This window comes from Sander vitreus, chromosome 3, assembly GCF_031162955.1.
Source record: "Sander vitreus isolate 19-12246 chromosome 3, sanVit1, whole genome shotgun sequence".
Classification (NCBI taxonomy): domain Eukaryota; kingdom Metazoa; phylum Chordata; class Actinopteri; order Perciformes; family Percidae; genus Sander; species Sander vitreus.
In genome coordinates, this window is record NC_135857.1 from 17,972,468 (window position 1) to 17,988,568 (window position 16,101).

The 16,101-nt window shown below is 40.3% G+C and overlaps 2 protein-coding genes across 5 annotated transcripts in view; both read right to left on the reverse strand.

Moving 5' to 3' along the window:
• The window catches only part of relt (RELT TNF receptor), a 29,547-nt gene extending 20,470 nt beyond the window's left edge, over positions 1–9,077 (reverse strand). For 3 of the 4 annotated variants that reach the window (XM_078246325.1, XM_078246322.1, XM_078246324.1), the window contains exon 1: positions 8,909–9,077. The gene's annotated coding sequence lies outside the window, so the exon portion shown is untranslated. Of the gene's footprint in view, positions 1–5,508; positions 5,765–8,908 lie in introns of those variants that run through there. The other variant, XM_078246323.1, reaches the window with a different exon arrangement.
• A 2,172-nt stretch (positions 9,078–11,249) lies between these two features.
• The window catches only part of arhgef17 (Rho guanine nucleotide exchange factor (GEF) 17), a 65,296-nt gene continuing 60,444 nt past the window's right edge, over positions 11,250–16,101 (reverse strand). Inside the window, exon 24 of the mRNA XM_078246330.1 lies at positions 11,250–16,001. Within this exon, the coding sequence (XP_078102456.1) occupies positions 15,793–16,001 (209 nt within the window). The 3' untranslated portion in view covers positions 11,250–15,792. The remainder of the gene's footprint in view (positions 16,002–16,101) is intronic.

Consider the following 16,101-nt stretch of genomic DNA (forward strand, 5'->3'; position numbering starts at 1 on the left):
ATTAAAACAGAGTAATGCTCATGTTGATGTATACTGGTGTAGTTTGAATAAAAAAAACACTAAAAAGGACACTAAATTGTCCTTATGGAGCTTTAAAAATGGCTGATGAAAACCTTTCAAAAGCACTTCAAAAGACGTGGATTGCCCTCATGAAGTAAGTAGGTTTGACAAAGAAAAATCAACCGCCAATTTTCCATGCCGATAATGTCTACCTATTAAGCCCACTAGGTCACGTAGCATGTCCAGCCTTGGAGAACACCTCTTTATCTAACAGCCCATGTAGTGAAATACAATAGAAAATAACAGCCGGCAAAAAAAAAAAGGTTTAAGGTAATTACACTCTATTATCCATCAGACATTTCGTGGACTGAGAGATAATGTGCACGTGTACGACAACGACGTGATCAGGACAACCATACCCTTTGTTTGACTTAATGGAGGTGCTCATTATCACCAAATGAAAGGCTGATTTACGACAACCCTTTCTACGTTAGTGTTTAGACAATGTCTCATTATGGGGAGCGTGTCTGATGGGCTGGTGTCGCCTCTTCACATGTGTCTGCGAATGCCTTTCTCCCACTGACTCTTTATGTCCATCATTCCTCATCTCTGTCCTTGGGTTGACGTGATGTCGTCATGTTTTCCAGTGGAACTGTACACCGGCAGTAACCTAACGGGCCTCTCTTGTGTCTTTCAGATATCACTGAAGTCGAACAAGAGAGGTTGAATTGACCAGAGAGAGAGAGAACGGTTGAGAGGACGAACAGGCAAGAGAGACAGATGCAGTAAGGTGTTCAGCTTGTTAACAGCCAGAGTAATACCTGTGCAGCAACCGGAGATCCCACAATACAGCAGGGTGACAGTACCTAATTCACAGCCACTGTGAATACATATGCATACAAAGGAAACTCTGGTGATACGACAGAAAAGTTTCCTTTCCATACTGTATGTTTATTAGAAACAGATGCCACATCTTGTGGGAAGTCATAAATTCACACGTGCTTTAGACTCAGTCCCCCCTGAAATATGTTTCCAATCACTAAGTTTATTGTTCTACCCCCCTCGAAAGTCAACTTACATAAGTGGGAGACATAAAAACCTGACTTGGTTTGCATGAATTTCACTGGCTGTCAATGGTGCTTTTTCACATCGCAAAGACTTTTTAAGTTACATTAAAACTTTGAAAGTGTTTAAGACCATTTGGTTTTTCAATAATTCTATGTCTGCGTCATTGCAAACAAGTCAAAATTTGCGCTAATTCAAAAAACTTGCTTTTCCAAAAGTAGACAAGAACACTTTACTATTATTTTAATCCACCAGAAACCAACCACAAACTAATTTTGACTACAAAACAACCCTAAAGGCAAAGGCACAACAATGTGAATTGCGATAATGTGTGTGAGAGTAGATGTTTTTGAGAGTCTGGTATTTTCCCTTACATCACCAGCATCATTAACTGTGAATGCAAATCAACTCCTTATGTTCACAACACCTTAAATTATTATTCACAACCCATACACACATACAGTAAAAGTCAGCACACAAACATTTGCACTATAATTAAACAATTCCCATTTCCACACACACACAAACTTGCATATGCGGTGTAAAAACAACACTTCCAACATGTTATCTCTATTTGTCAAACAAATTACAGAGGATTTAGTTAATTCCTGTTTTAGTCATAGGAAAAATCTACTCTCTATTATTCAAGAAGCTGAGCTCAGGTAAAGAAAACATGAATTTGGTCCCATCTGTGTTTTTATGTAAGTTGCTTGCATTCCTGAGTATTGAAAAGAGCTGCTTAATGTGCAGCTAAATTGTAAGATGTCCTATTCGCTTGTTGGAACAAGTCTTCACATTAAAGCTAAAGTGATACGTAAGAGAAGTGCTGACTGTTTGCAGGGAGATGTAAACCTTGAAGAATGGTGTCTTAAAGGAAAAGTTAGACATTTAGGGATATAAGCTTCATAAAAAGCTAACCCTGACTGTTCTCACTGTGAGATTAACAGACAACTGGCCACAGATACAGTTCATCCTAAGAATTCACTGTGCCAACAATTATTGTTTTAATGTCTTAGTATGCTAACGCCCACACGCTATTGTAGGCCCAGTTTAGTATGCAACTTAATTTTATACAATATATGCAGTAGGGGGTCCCTGATCCATCTCTCTCAGTTAAAGGCATACTATGTAACTTTTCCCTCTTCGGTCCCCCTACAGGTTGTTTCATTGGAACTACAGCTCGCGCGGCTGCAGTTCCAATGAGACAACCTGTAGGGGGACCGAAGAGGGAAAAGTTACATAGTATGCCTTTAAGGGGTCCTTGGCTTAAAAGACCATCTGCTAGATTGATGAACAGACAGATATGAGAGTGGTACCTACTCATCAACAAGTCCTCCAAACCATATGACAATATAGGTTGTTTATTCCTACTCTCTAATACGACCCAAAGGAGCACTTAATAAATTAGCGCCAAAAACGGTGGCAGGAAATGGTCTACCACCCAAAGGAGCGTTCTTACGTCCTTGTATCCAAAAGTAACGGTCGCAGTCTTAAATATGTCATTAACGTTCTGAAACGGTCGCAGTTTGGTATACATATACATATATACTACACTGTACTGATCACGATACAACACACTATATTACAAAACAATTACAGTTTTTGTATAATATAATTACTATACAATACTAAACAAATCTGTAATTTTGGGATCCTAAAGTGGTTGTGAGTCCCTCAGGCTGTGGCAGGCAGATACATATTTAGCTGTCAGTGGAGCTGCTGTCCCCTCTCCTAGGAGAACTTCAAGCTTCTTTTCTGGTGTTAACATTGAGAAGTTTTATTTTTTCAGCTATTTTTCCAAGGTGGAGGGAGGAGGAAGTGCATCGCTGTCTGACCCAGTTGGTGGTCACTGTCTCTTCTTCGTATCTCTGATAGTGTGCAGATACTCTGTCAAATAACAATTTAGCCTACTTTGTTTGCTTTCTCCAATGTTCTAAATGTTGATCTTTTGAATGATTCATAATTTGTTTTGTTCTGTTGTGTTGTTATGAACCAGTGCTGATGGTTGAAGGCCTGGTTAGTTAGCTTCACCATTAGCTGACTGAGGGGACTGCATTCAAAATGCAAATGCAAAGTGCCTCAATTCTGTTATATGGGCGTGGTGTCCAAAAACAGTCTTTGTTGGGAAAAGTAAGCTAGAGGCAGCTGCAAGTATGGTCAACTCCACCTTCAATGAAGGTGCCTCTGCCATGCTTTCTGTTATGGAGAAGTTGTGGCTTCAGAGCACAGTTTTGACTGTCAATTCAATGAGAGAAACTGATCTGAACTGCCAGCGCAAAATATAGGCACAAGAGTCTGAACACTGCTAAAAAAGTGAAAAGGCATCAGCAGGAACTGGATAAGGGGCCTACATACTGTATGAAGCAGGCATGGAAAATTAGGCTGTAGACGGTATCTAGGCCAGGGTGGCAGTTCTGCATGGTACCATTTGTGTGTGTACACTGTTTTTTACTGGGGTTCTGTTTAGTTGAAGGCCATAAATGCTGTGTTATAAGTGTTTATGTGATTTAGGTGGTTTGTATTGTTGTTGCTAATGATTTGATAAGATATTGTGTCTGTAAATAGTTGTTCCCACTAAAAAAGTATGAATTTTTACAATACAAATCTTTAAAGGCCTTTTTCTCAAAATGGGTTTTTTTCTCCTACTCTGAGCCAGAAATCTCCACTTTAGCAGCACTAACATACACCAAACTGTCCAGTTGTATTCCTATGTATATTCTTAAGGTTTTTACAGAGGGGTTTCTTCATATATCATTCAGAGTCTGATTTATACAACAATTTATACCTTATACATTTTTTTTTTATGGCTGTTGACAGTATTTTCTGATTAATGGGAGTGATAAAAAGAGATATCCAAAATCCCCTCTGTAAAAACATTTGACTCTAATATGTCAACAAAATGAAACAAGTGCTGTGTGTACGTCTGAGTTCATGGGACACAAATAGGACAGAAGTGCTAAAAACAGTATACAGCTTTCACTACTGTTGCTGCTCTGAGCAGCCATGTTGGATTGTAATGCCGGGATTGATGAGGTTCTCCCAACTCCCAATCGCTTTTTGAGGGAGGACAGCGTTGTACTTATCCAACTCTCGTCATGAAAGCAAATAAGTGTATTTAATGCCAAACTATCATTTTAATGGACGGTTGGGTCAGTGAGTCAAAGGGGCGGAGGCCAGAGTGAACGTTGGGAGTCCTAACCAGACCTCTGGGAATGTTAAACATGTTAAACAACTCCATATGTGTACTGAGTGAACTACAATAGTTTGTACATATGAAAGCAGTTCCTCAGAACTTTCTATGAACGAGGGTGAAAGAAGCAGATAAGCAACCCTGCAGTTTGCTCCGAAAAAGCAAATCCCAACAACAACAGATATGCACACTTATACCCACATATATTTATGGCTCTAAATATGCTGTGTCTTAAGTTGTATTTAATAACTCTATAAAAGTGCTGCTGAAGACGAGAGGTTCAATTTTGTTGGCTACATCGTCATTACTCAGCGGTTGTTTTGAAAATGGAAATGTCTGTAGCACTCCTCACATGAGGAATTGTATGGATCCTCTCCAAAACATCTCTCTCACACACACACACACACACACACACACACACACACACACACACAACAACCCAAACATGCTGGTGTGTGATTTGTTCTGGCAACTAAAAGCCAGCGATTGGTTACTGGCGAGTTCAGCAGGCAGATTGCGGTTGCTTTGCAGATTTGTCTTTCCTCCCCCAGAGCTGGCCAGTGAGGTAGCAAGCCTCTGCGGTCTCTTTTCCCCTTTTTTCTGAAATCTTATTTTTAAGACTGTCATTAAAGAGTACATTGGGAAGTGAGAGGGCAGATGAAGGAGGCAGAGGGGAAAGGTCATGAACTTGGGCTATTGAACTATTTCTTAACATTTAATAGACTAAATCGACAAAGGATTGACACATTACTCAATAATGAAAATTATCGTTAGTTGCGGTACAAGTAGGCTACAAGTACCTAGGTATAGTACTTGAGTAAATGTACTCAGTTACTTTCCACTAATGTGTTGTATTGTTATCCTTATTATACAGTATAATTCATAGTTTTTGAAGTGTAATTTGGTCCTAAGCAAGAAGTAATTTATCACATTTTTTTAGCGAAACACAATTCACAGGAAAATAGTAGTTAGGGATAAAATATGATACCCCAACATGCTTTGTGAACTTCAGGCACAAACGAACAAAGGAGCAAGAAAACATCCGGGAAACAGTTCTTTTCCACTCCTTGACTTTCAAAAGAATGAAATTAACCGACGAAAACCATCTGCAGCATAACTTGCAGTTTGCTGTAAAGTCATGAGATTGCAGCAGATAAGCAGATAAATATGAAAAGAGACACGGCGGTCTCCTGAGGAAAACCTCCCATTAAAAGAAATAACTTATAACCAAGCTTGGGTGTGTATGTACATACTGTAAGTGTGTATGAGTGGTTGCATGCTCGTGCCAACGTCTTTCCAGGTATTTGGGTCCAGGTCCTCCTGTAATCATCCGATCCTCCAACAATCTGTGTGCTCGGAGCACTGAGCCAGCTTGGACCGGGATCTGCGGTCGGTGCAGTAGGAGTTTCTTTGCTGACATTGGGGAGGCAGGCAGGCAGGCCGCTGTGGTACGGGTACGAGAGACGGTCTGGACGCATTCCCAACCATGCTTGTTGGACGGATGGACAGACAGATGACAGGATTGCTGGCCTAATTAAAGCTGCGCCTACGACTTTCACATGCACATAAGCTCAAATAGAGTTGAAACATCTGTCTGTTAAGATACACTGATAATCCCTACATGTAAATCTGTTATCAGCTCCAAGCTGCAACATACACACTTCGATCTTCTTTTCTCTTCTGTCTCTCATCTGGTCATCTTTGCCTCTTCGCACAACGAAGAACACATTCGGTGCGAAATGTAAATGTTGGGTGGGGCAAAGTGTAAACTGGGGGTTAAATTTGGCTTAGGATAAATCCACAGCTACACACACCACCTCCTAATTAAGGCATTTCTCATTTCTGTGTGTGTGTGTGTGTGTGTGTGTGTGTGTGTACGTCCGTGATATAATTACAGATGTCAGCCCCAGTGTAATATATATAATATTGTATATATATAATAACTGTAACATCAGTTGAGCACCCTACATGATGGACAAAATGTAAGTTTCTGTCAATGACACACATCTACAGTACACACTTATACAACACACTAAACCTTACACACTCCTTAAAATGATCATTTTTCTGTGTCTACCCAGTGCCAAATCAAACGATAGTAAGACCAATACACTTTTGTGACTATAATGATACCATAGTGCTGTTTTGGTGTTGTTTGAAGAAATTCTGGCTGACACTTGGTCCAACAGATGGCAGCTATAAACAGAGAAGTAAAAGCAGCAGGGTTCACTCAAGTGAGAGTGTGAACTTGGAAGGACTGGATCGAACCCTCTACTCTCTGCCCCCCACCCCACTTTTGTGATATAATGTGATAAAATGTGTTTTGGAAGAACCAAGAGAAGCTCATGGCTAGATTTCCCCACACCCACACCAATCACACTGTACATATACTCTAGCTCTCTCTATATAGAGGGTTTTCACGACGCGTCATCAGACCCGAAGTTGCCATGTTGGAGGTACTCCGCTTCACAACAAAGCACAGGCACTGAAGTAGATCCCGAACGGCGTCAAGGAAAATGGTGTTTTAGGTTGTACCAATAGGTCAGACCGAGAAAAACATTTGGAATATTATCGACTTCCAAAAGTTATTAAAAACCAGGGAGAGGAATGTCTGAAGTTATCAGAGGAAAGGAGGTGCTTGTGGTTGGCAAAGCTCAACCAGGATCTACGAGGGAAAACTCTGTCTTGTTCGGTCTTTGAAATGAAAAAAACAACTATTGAGAGTCACTTGGCTACACCTTGAGTATCACAATGATATCATACAGTTAAGGTTAGGTTGATTAAAGACGTTATTGCATTACTTACTTTGGCCTTCACAACACAACGGTCGTTAATGACTTGGTACTGCGTCTCCCTCACCCATCCACACACCATCTGGTTATAAGCCTCCAAACTTTTGTTGGATTTAAGGTCTTCCGCTGTGTATGGGCTCGGCGAGAAAAAACCATGTAGTTGACTATATCGACATATGCAACTGAAGGAAGAATCACCGGGTCGCCATGGATCCAAGAAGAGGGAGCCAACTTGTAGGGATCTGCACTGCCAGTAAACTGTAATTTCTCAAAATATCGAGAAGAATTAGAATATTTTTTTGTGGTCCAAGTCCTTCCATGCCTTTGCATCTTGGACGCGTTTTGATGAGCTTTTCTGTTGTTTAGACATAAAGTATTAAAGTATCCAAAGTGAACAATACTCCATTACTCCATTCAGTTGTTTACACCAAGTGCCTCCAATATGGCCGCGCATCCAGGTTACCACCCAGAACGTGACGTCGGTGAAAACCCTCTATAACTGTCTATTTAACACAAGAGAGGGTGAAAGTACTTGACAGGAAACAGGAAGTTTGTACTCTCGTAAAACAAGCTACATCAAATATTTAAAATGCTTTTTACATTGAGTTCTTTGTTCACACTTGCTGTGACAAGACTGTACTGATGAATAAACTTTGTAAATCCTGTAAAATCCTTCTTAATATGCCTGCATCGTAATATTATCATGGACAAGCCAGTGAAGCTGTACATGGCCCTCTTCTGGTGGAAGTGTGTGCGTATACTGTAGTTGTGTGTGAGAGAAAGCCTAGCTCTTATTGATTCAAGCATGCAGGAATTCAGTTTCAGCCAAAAATGTCTATCTCATCTTGGCTCTTGAGCAAGTGTGTGTATGTGCATAGGGAGCCTGCCCTCATTGCTCATTGTGCTCATTACGCAGCAGTATATCCTGCCCAAACCACGGCAGTATGGTGTGATATGTGACGGTGATAAGACACAACTTAAAGTGTGCAAAGAGACAGTGTTACAGAGAAAAGTGTGAGACAGACACATTCATATTAATAATGTATACTAATTTAGCTTACATTTTCTTCTGTCACTCTCCATGAAACATGCTTTGGCAATAATGTTTTTGCATAAGTTGGCTTGAAATGAACTGACCTTGGTGTGTCTCCATATAATAAAATATTATAAAGATTTATACAGTATGAAAAAAAGCAGAGCCAGCCCTCGTTTCACCTTATTACAAAGAGAGGAGAGGGATCATCCTACCAGTGATGTCATCACGTACCCATGACAGTGCGTCAAGCATGCTCTCATTAGACAGACAGTACGACAGAGTGGTTCTTTGAATAGTTATTAAAAGCCGACTAAGTTCAAGGTATACTAAAGGTATCCAGTTGCTTATAGCAGTATAACCAGAAACATCTATCAAATGACCAGACCAGGGGCTGGTAAAGTAGAATCAAAGTCACCGTACAAACATCACAGCAAAACCCTATCAGTCTATAGGCTACTTTGATAAACCAAATAAGCAGTCACAAATGTTGCTCAGGCACAGACAATTTTTTCCAGTTGATCATTTAAAATATGTACTGTCTTGATACATAAACCATAGGCCTACAGCAGGGACGTGCTCTGCCCAAAAGCACACATGTATCAATGTACATGATGTCTCGTAGCGCAGACAAACTCGTATTAACATATGAATATGTCATGTTACCGCCGTGCGTAAAAGTGGTAATATCGGTATAACAGGCTTTGCGGCGAGAAAAGCCCCACACGAGCCTGCAATGACTGAGAAAACTAAACTACCGGCTTGAGCAGCCATTAGAACCGATGATACAAGTTCAAAAAAAAATAATAGAAAAGTTGTCGGACTTACCGGTTTGGTGAATAAAAAGAGGCTAAAATCAGTGTTCAAAGATGATCATCATCAGCTGTAGTGGACTGATTTGGCAGGTGTAGCCTAATTGTAAAAAGAATGGATGAAAACCACAAAGCCGGTAAACGAGGTTCCCCCGTCTCTCTCTCTCTCTCTCTCTCTCTACACACACTGGCTCAGTGAGCTCACAATGCGTCAGAGCTGCAAGCTGAAACTCCCGTGTGTGTGTGTGTGTGTGTGTGTGTGTGTGTGTGTGTGTGTGTGTGTGTGTGTGTGTGTATGTATAGCCTGTGTGTGTGTGTGTGTGTGTGTGTGTGTGTGAACACAAAGAAGACCTTAGGAAGGAAATAATATGACTACATGTAGACAAAATATTAAAATATAATCAGAAATACAAGCTGTTTTAAACTCTTCTTTTATTGCTAGTCATTTTTCTCATTCAACCAGTTTTAATGTCAAAAATTCCCTTTTCCAAACAACTGTTTTTATTTCACAACGAGTGTATGTTTAACAAAACGTACCTCTTTTGAAGGTTTTTCCAAAACATCAAGGGTCTAACCATATGGGGGAAATATTCCACCCTCTGCACAGTCAACATTTTACCTGGTTTACTAGTTTTTTGTGTATTAAGTTAAAATAGAAGAGATGCCTGTGACAATCGGTGGTGTCACTTTTGTTACAACTGCACATGTAATTGTAGCGTACCATGTGATAGTAGGAAAAGCTCTGGTGTTACTAATATCATTAATGATAGCTCTGTTCTATTCCAGTGCTCCAGTAAGCTGTGGTAGTGTGACAGTGAGTCAGCATGCACGATATTATAATATATATATCATTTTATTATTTACACCTGTTTTTTCTACTGTGACATATCAAAATATCTTATTGTTGTACACTGAATGTTGTAATTGTAATGTTGAATTAAAGTAGTTAAATTGAGAGTGTCTCTGACTGAGAACTGAGTCACAATACTGCTGTTGTGGTAATAGCAGCTCCTTTAATGCAGCTAAGATGTGTGAACTTTCACTATATATACACACCGTTTTTGGAGAAACGTTTACATTCTTATAATCAGGGACCTTCAAAGCAGCCTGGGGACAAAAACTAGTATCTGAGGAGTGGATCATGTATTTGAATGTTACAGTACACAAGATAAAAAAAAAAGAGCTTTTCCAAATACACACACATAATATAAGATCTGATAGCCTACCAAGTGAAAGAAGGAGATTTCCCCTACCCCACGTTCATTCAGTGCGAGTCAATGACTCACAATATCATTCTGGCTTCACAGATGAATCTCTGTGCTGCTGTCTGCACTGCCTCTTTCATTCATCACACAGATCTTCACTGTTTAATGCATCATTTGAATGCTGTGTGTGGATGCAACTTGTGTGTGTGTGTGTGTGTGTGTGTGTGTGTGTGTGTGTGTGTGTTCATGAGGGGAGAAGGGGCAACATTTGTCTTCATGTGTGTCCTGAATGACCTGCATTCATACAGTTTCCTTCTATATACTGCAGGCCTATCATATCACAATGCCATTCATTGTGTGTCAGTGGGCTAAAGTAAAAATGAATGTCAGTGACACTGAAGCATGCTGGTAAACCACAGTGGTTTACTTTGTGTTATGGTCAGAGCTGTAGGAGGTGAGGAGGGCATCATAAGATCAATTATATTCTATTTATTTACTATCTATCTGTTGTTACTGTAAACAACGGGGGGGTGGGTGCGTTTATGGTCAGAGACGAACAGGCAACAATTTGATTCAAGCTATAAATCTTTGGATGTCTTACTTGGTTGTAAAAAAAACAAAATTAAAAATACTAAACCACTCTTTTTTTTCCAAAATATAAGATAAGGGCACTCTGTAGTTAATAAAATAAAGAAAATAGATCTTTATTAGATGGCCTGCAAAACAATTAATGACAAACCTGGTCTTCAACAGACTGCCCTGGCCTTCTTTTATGATCTCTGACCGCTGTGTGAGTTCTCTCTACCTGCAGTGACACCAGTTTAATTGAGTGTTGGCAAATGTAGTGCCCTTATACACACAATTATTTCCATTATTGTTTCATCCACAGATAATTTTTACCGGATTAATCGGCTATTTAGGTTAAAGTATTCTGCAGTACTATAGCAGTATTCTGGTCATGAATGTGTTCCTGGGTATCCCGGTTATATTTTGTGCACGTAAGCATGACACCCTGCTTCCAGAAACCCAGAGAGTAACCCTTGTCCCAGTTTTGAGAAACCCAAATATGTTGAGTTATAATCTGTAAAAACAAAAACAAATGTTAAGAGACCCACACCTCACCAGCTGAAGAAAGAACAGTCACAAACCGGCACCAGTGAACTGATTTAATTACAAAGAGGAACCTACAGTGACAAAACGAGTACAACTACATACAGTAACTCTGATAGACTGTAACCATAACAACTGCAACCAGATCCAGAGATAAACAGAGTTGGAACCAGGTTGTGTTCCTTCCTGTGTAGATTTCCGTAACAAGGCAAAGATACATTTCGGAGCTAATATGGCTACCAGTAAAAACATCAATGCCAAAACTCTACCTTTAAGTCACCCTGGCAACAAGTGGCCATCTTTCTTTTGGAAAGATCTATGACAGTTATAATTTAAATGTCACTGACAGCGCATGCCAGAGAGGAGAAGGGGGAAAAATACAAACAAAAACAAACCTTACACAAATATATAAAAATATGCCATTAGATTCATATCAACAATTGAGGACCATGTGGGTGCACTATTTACAGAAAAAGGCAATACATACCAATATTTACAACAATAAAGACTTCTTTCACATACGGGCATGAGGATGTGACGTACAAGTCTGCTGTGTATTACAGTGATGGTAGAATGAGTTTGATGTGATGGCAAAAATTAAGTATAAATCTTCAACATGCGTCATTCTCTCAATCTGGGTCAAATTAGCGTCACGTTTTTAAATCTAAGACACGGCGTGTTTGTGTGCATGCTTGTATGTCCGTAAAATGAAAAGAGTCTAAGTCAACCCAATGGGCTCAAAACCTAAAATGCACCTGCTGAAAATATAATTACTCAGTCAATCATTCTTATGAAACTACCAAGAAAACAAATGTATATTCTCAAGGCAAATATTTTTCTGATTTGAAAGAAAATCTACAAACTTTCTGAATCAGCTGAATTGAAAGTTACTGACTCCAACCATGGTAGTGGTTTCAGCCCAGAAAACTAAGAAAATGCATTAATACACTAGAGATTCAGTGAAGTGGGGACCCACCATCGAGGGGCTGCTACCCTTTTTTGCTGCCCAACTCACAGTTTTAGAAACGCTGCTCCGAAGACGCTGGCACTCAGATGTTCCTGCCCTCAATTTCTCACAGAAAACATACTAACTCCATTTTGCAGGGAGCTCTTCATTACTCTACAGCCAGCATAGATATACAGCATTTTCATGGGTGACTTGTCAGGTCTTGGCACAAGAACACAAATATTAATTTTGTTGTCAACCATACAGAACATTAAAAACACTTATGTCTGCTACCTTAACTTTAGAGGACAGTAAAGAAATAATTGAACATTATGGGACATAATTGTATTAACTTTTTTGCTCAGAGTTAGATTAGAAGATTAATACCACTATCATGCCTTATCTTATTTGTTGTGTGAGTACAAAAACCAAAATGTACACAAAAATGGCACGCTGTAGTCTTACACTTTTTATATGGAGTAAGCAAACAAGATGTTTATTTTTGTACCTTTGGAACAAGACTGGCTAGCCATTTCCCTGTTTCCAGTCTTTATGCTATGCTAAGCTAAGCTAAGCTAAATGGCTTCTGGCTGTAGTTTAATATTTACCATACAGACGTGAGAGTGGTGTCAATCTTTTCAACCTGAGTCTCGACAAGAAACCGAATAAGCAGCTTTTCTTAAAATGTTGAATTAGTCCTGTAACATCTGCTAAAATTCTCAAACTATTCTCTGCTGTATTCTTCACATGCTACCACAAGCTAAATGTAATTTTGCCTCATAGTGGGCAGAAAATCACAAACGTCCTTTTAAAACTTTTCAACTGATTAACAGAGCACTTGGAGGACACACACACACACACACACACACACACACACACACAGGCAAAGAGCACTAGCTAGTTGGCAGCTATCACAATAACCAACCAAATCCTCTTAACTGTTAGCTGCTCGAACAGTGGGAGAGCCAACCTAATACAAATGTGTTGGGAAGTGGGGAAAGCTGAGGTGAAGTGCCCAGATGGCTGGCAAAGTGCAGTGAGGTTTTCTAGGCTTGGAGGGATCAAAGACAACCTCAGGCTTTATACTCAAAGCCTGAGGCTGACGTGAGTGTGTGCACAGACAAGTCAGGGTCACTCTTCACTTCCTTTAGACACCTAGTACAAGGGAGAGCTGACTTCTTACTGTGTGTGTGTGTGTGTGTGTGTGTGTGTGTGTGTGTGTGTGTGTGTGTGTGTTTAATGGCTTAACGTTTAGCCCTCTGAAGGCATGTGCAGGTGCTCAGCATTTGTCCTTCTGACCTCACAAACAAACCACATGCATTTTGTTCTCCAACAATCAATACTGAAATCAGTGTTTGTGCATTAGGGTGTAACAGTACATCTTAGCGCTATATTTCCTGTGACAAAAATGCCACAATATGCACTGTGGAGCTGAAAAATAGTTAAAATATTTAGTAAATCTTTGCATTCGGCACCCAAACAGGAAATAGAGTGACTTTGTTGATGAGGATCGAGCTGCGTTCAGAGACAACTTGAGGTGAATTTTGGAATCGGTTTGCAGTCTGGGTAGCCTGGTTGACACCAGACCCTTCTCAGTTGTAACTGAGAGTGGGTCTGGGGAAGGTCACAGCCCATTTCCAAAGGGGTGTCACCAACTGACGGCGCTCAAATGCCTCTGGTCTCAACTGGATAGTCCTTCAACCAGTCAGACCAACGATCCGGATGACGTTGCAGCGACAGCGGCATCAACAGGTTGCTTGCCTCGGTGGCCGTCATGTTGAATGTAAACAAAAAGCTGCTTGCCCTTGCTGCGCTATCGTCATCGTGTAAAGCCCGCCTCAACGGTTGTGATTGGTGCCTCGATTTGGAAAAATTGGAAATGGGCATGAATGGGCTCTTGGCCAGACTGACTTGCAGAGCAAATCTCAAATTTGCCGGAAGTTCGTCAGGGTTTTCCCAGGCTACAGTCTGGGTCTTTTGGCTACAAACAGCCAATAAATGAGTAAAGACAAAAATACTTCCAGACCCTCTCCTTTTTGGATTTGTTTCCCTACATTTAGGGAGTTACACAACTCCGAAACAAAAACCCTGTATTGTGCATCGTACCGAACCATGAGTGAACTGCATCGTTACACCCCTGCTGTGTATGTCTGTGTGCCAGAACCAAACTATACCCATTTATCTATTCCGCTAATCAAGCCAGGGCCTCCATGTTCTTCAATTCAAAAACAAAAAGTGAAAGCTAAATCATCTATAAATTAAGTGCTGTAAAAGAAGGCGGTAAAATCAAAACCATAAATACTGTACATAACTGTCGTTATTTGCTACCACAGCCTCTTGTCATAGAAGTCAGTAACACCAGCTCCTGATTTCTGCTCAACAAACTGAAATTTCATGGCAAAAGGAATCTTTTCAGATCCCTAAATGCCAAAACTGTAACACATACAAGGCTTTGGCATAGTCATGTTAAGGAGGAACATCTCCAATCCATTTTTCCAGCCAGTAGCAGGCATCATCTATGTTCATGTCATCTTAAACTGACAACAAAAAACTATATAAGAAAATCTGACACTAAGTGATTAGCTGTGGAAAACACACATTTATGTTTCTCACAAAGGTCTTCAGTGAGTGAAGGCTGTGCATCAATGTGTGTGTGACTGTGTGCATGTGTCTTGCTAGATACCCTTGCCACATATTGCACTTTATTGATATTCACTCTCCCTCTACAGGAGAAAGAATTATTTCAGCAGTCTCACATCTATAAGCAATGATCGTGGAGTAGATATTATTACAACCCTACTACTGTAGGACCAGAAATGTCTGATCTCAAGATCTGCCATTAGGGGTGTTGTCCAGATGACAAGAATACTGTCTTTTACTCCTTTAAAAGCTCACAGATGTCAACTGAACCTCTCTTCCAAGCTTGAGCTCTACTGTAGTTGCAGAAATGGATGCAAATCCAGGATATCCATCAAACTACAGTCTGTGATGGTATGTTTTACTCATATATATATATAGTTTCCATTCATATATTTTCACATGACATTTACCTCTGATCATCTGGAGGCATTGTGTCTGCACTAAGATGAAGTGATGATGGAGTAAAAGGTTGATGTCCAAGTCCAAAAAAACTGAGAAAATGTCAACGGAAAGTACATGTGTCACTTAAATGTCTTCTTTCAACCTCCTGTGCAATGACATTCTGCAGAGTCCAAGTCCTCTTCTGTCTTTCTCTTCTTCACTTGTTCTCAGTCTAAACATACATCCATGTGTGAATGTTTCATTCTCCCCTTCTCCATCTTCTTCTGTCTCATTCAGTAACAACTTAAGTTTAAAGACACTCTTCTAGACATTATTCGCAAACAAATACACACGCACAGACACCACTCAGTGAGGAACAACGCACACCATCAGAAACATTAACACAAGAAAACAGGCTTTGAAGTGATCATATTCATTAGTAAGGCCAGGAGGGAGTTGACAGCCATATTGTGCACATAGAGACTGGTGGACTGAGCAGAAGACCAAAACAACAACACCAAAAAGTGAGGAGTCCGGTGGGGAAAAGGACAGGAAATTGTGCGCAGTCCTCAGATAAAGGGAGGTTGGGGCGGGTTGTTTAAATCGAGGTCGATTGTCTCAGACCTTCCAAAGCAAAAGATGGTTGGTACTGTCATCCCGTCCGACTGTTTCACTGCTATTGGTCAGTCTGAAGTCCTCATAGCCGTCGCCACCGGAAATTACTAGGTGGTTGGTTTTTGAAGGGATGAGGGCAGAAGCTCGGCGACGCGAAGAGTCACGCCTTTGGAGGTTCCCATCAACTGTGCTGCCGCTTTGGGATTGGTTGCCTAGAAAACAGGGAGGATAGATTAATTAGGTCAAGGGAAGATAAAACTTCAGTTTAGCAGTTACATTTGTCTTCTGCAGAAGTAGACAAGAGTGCACATA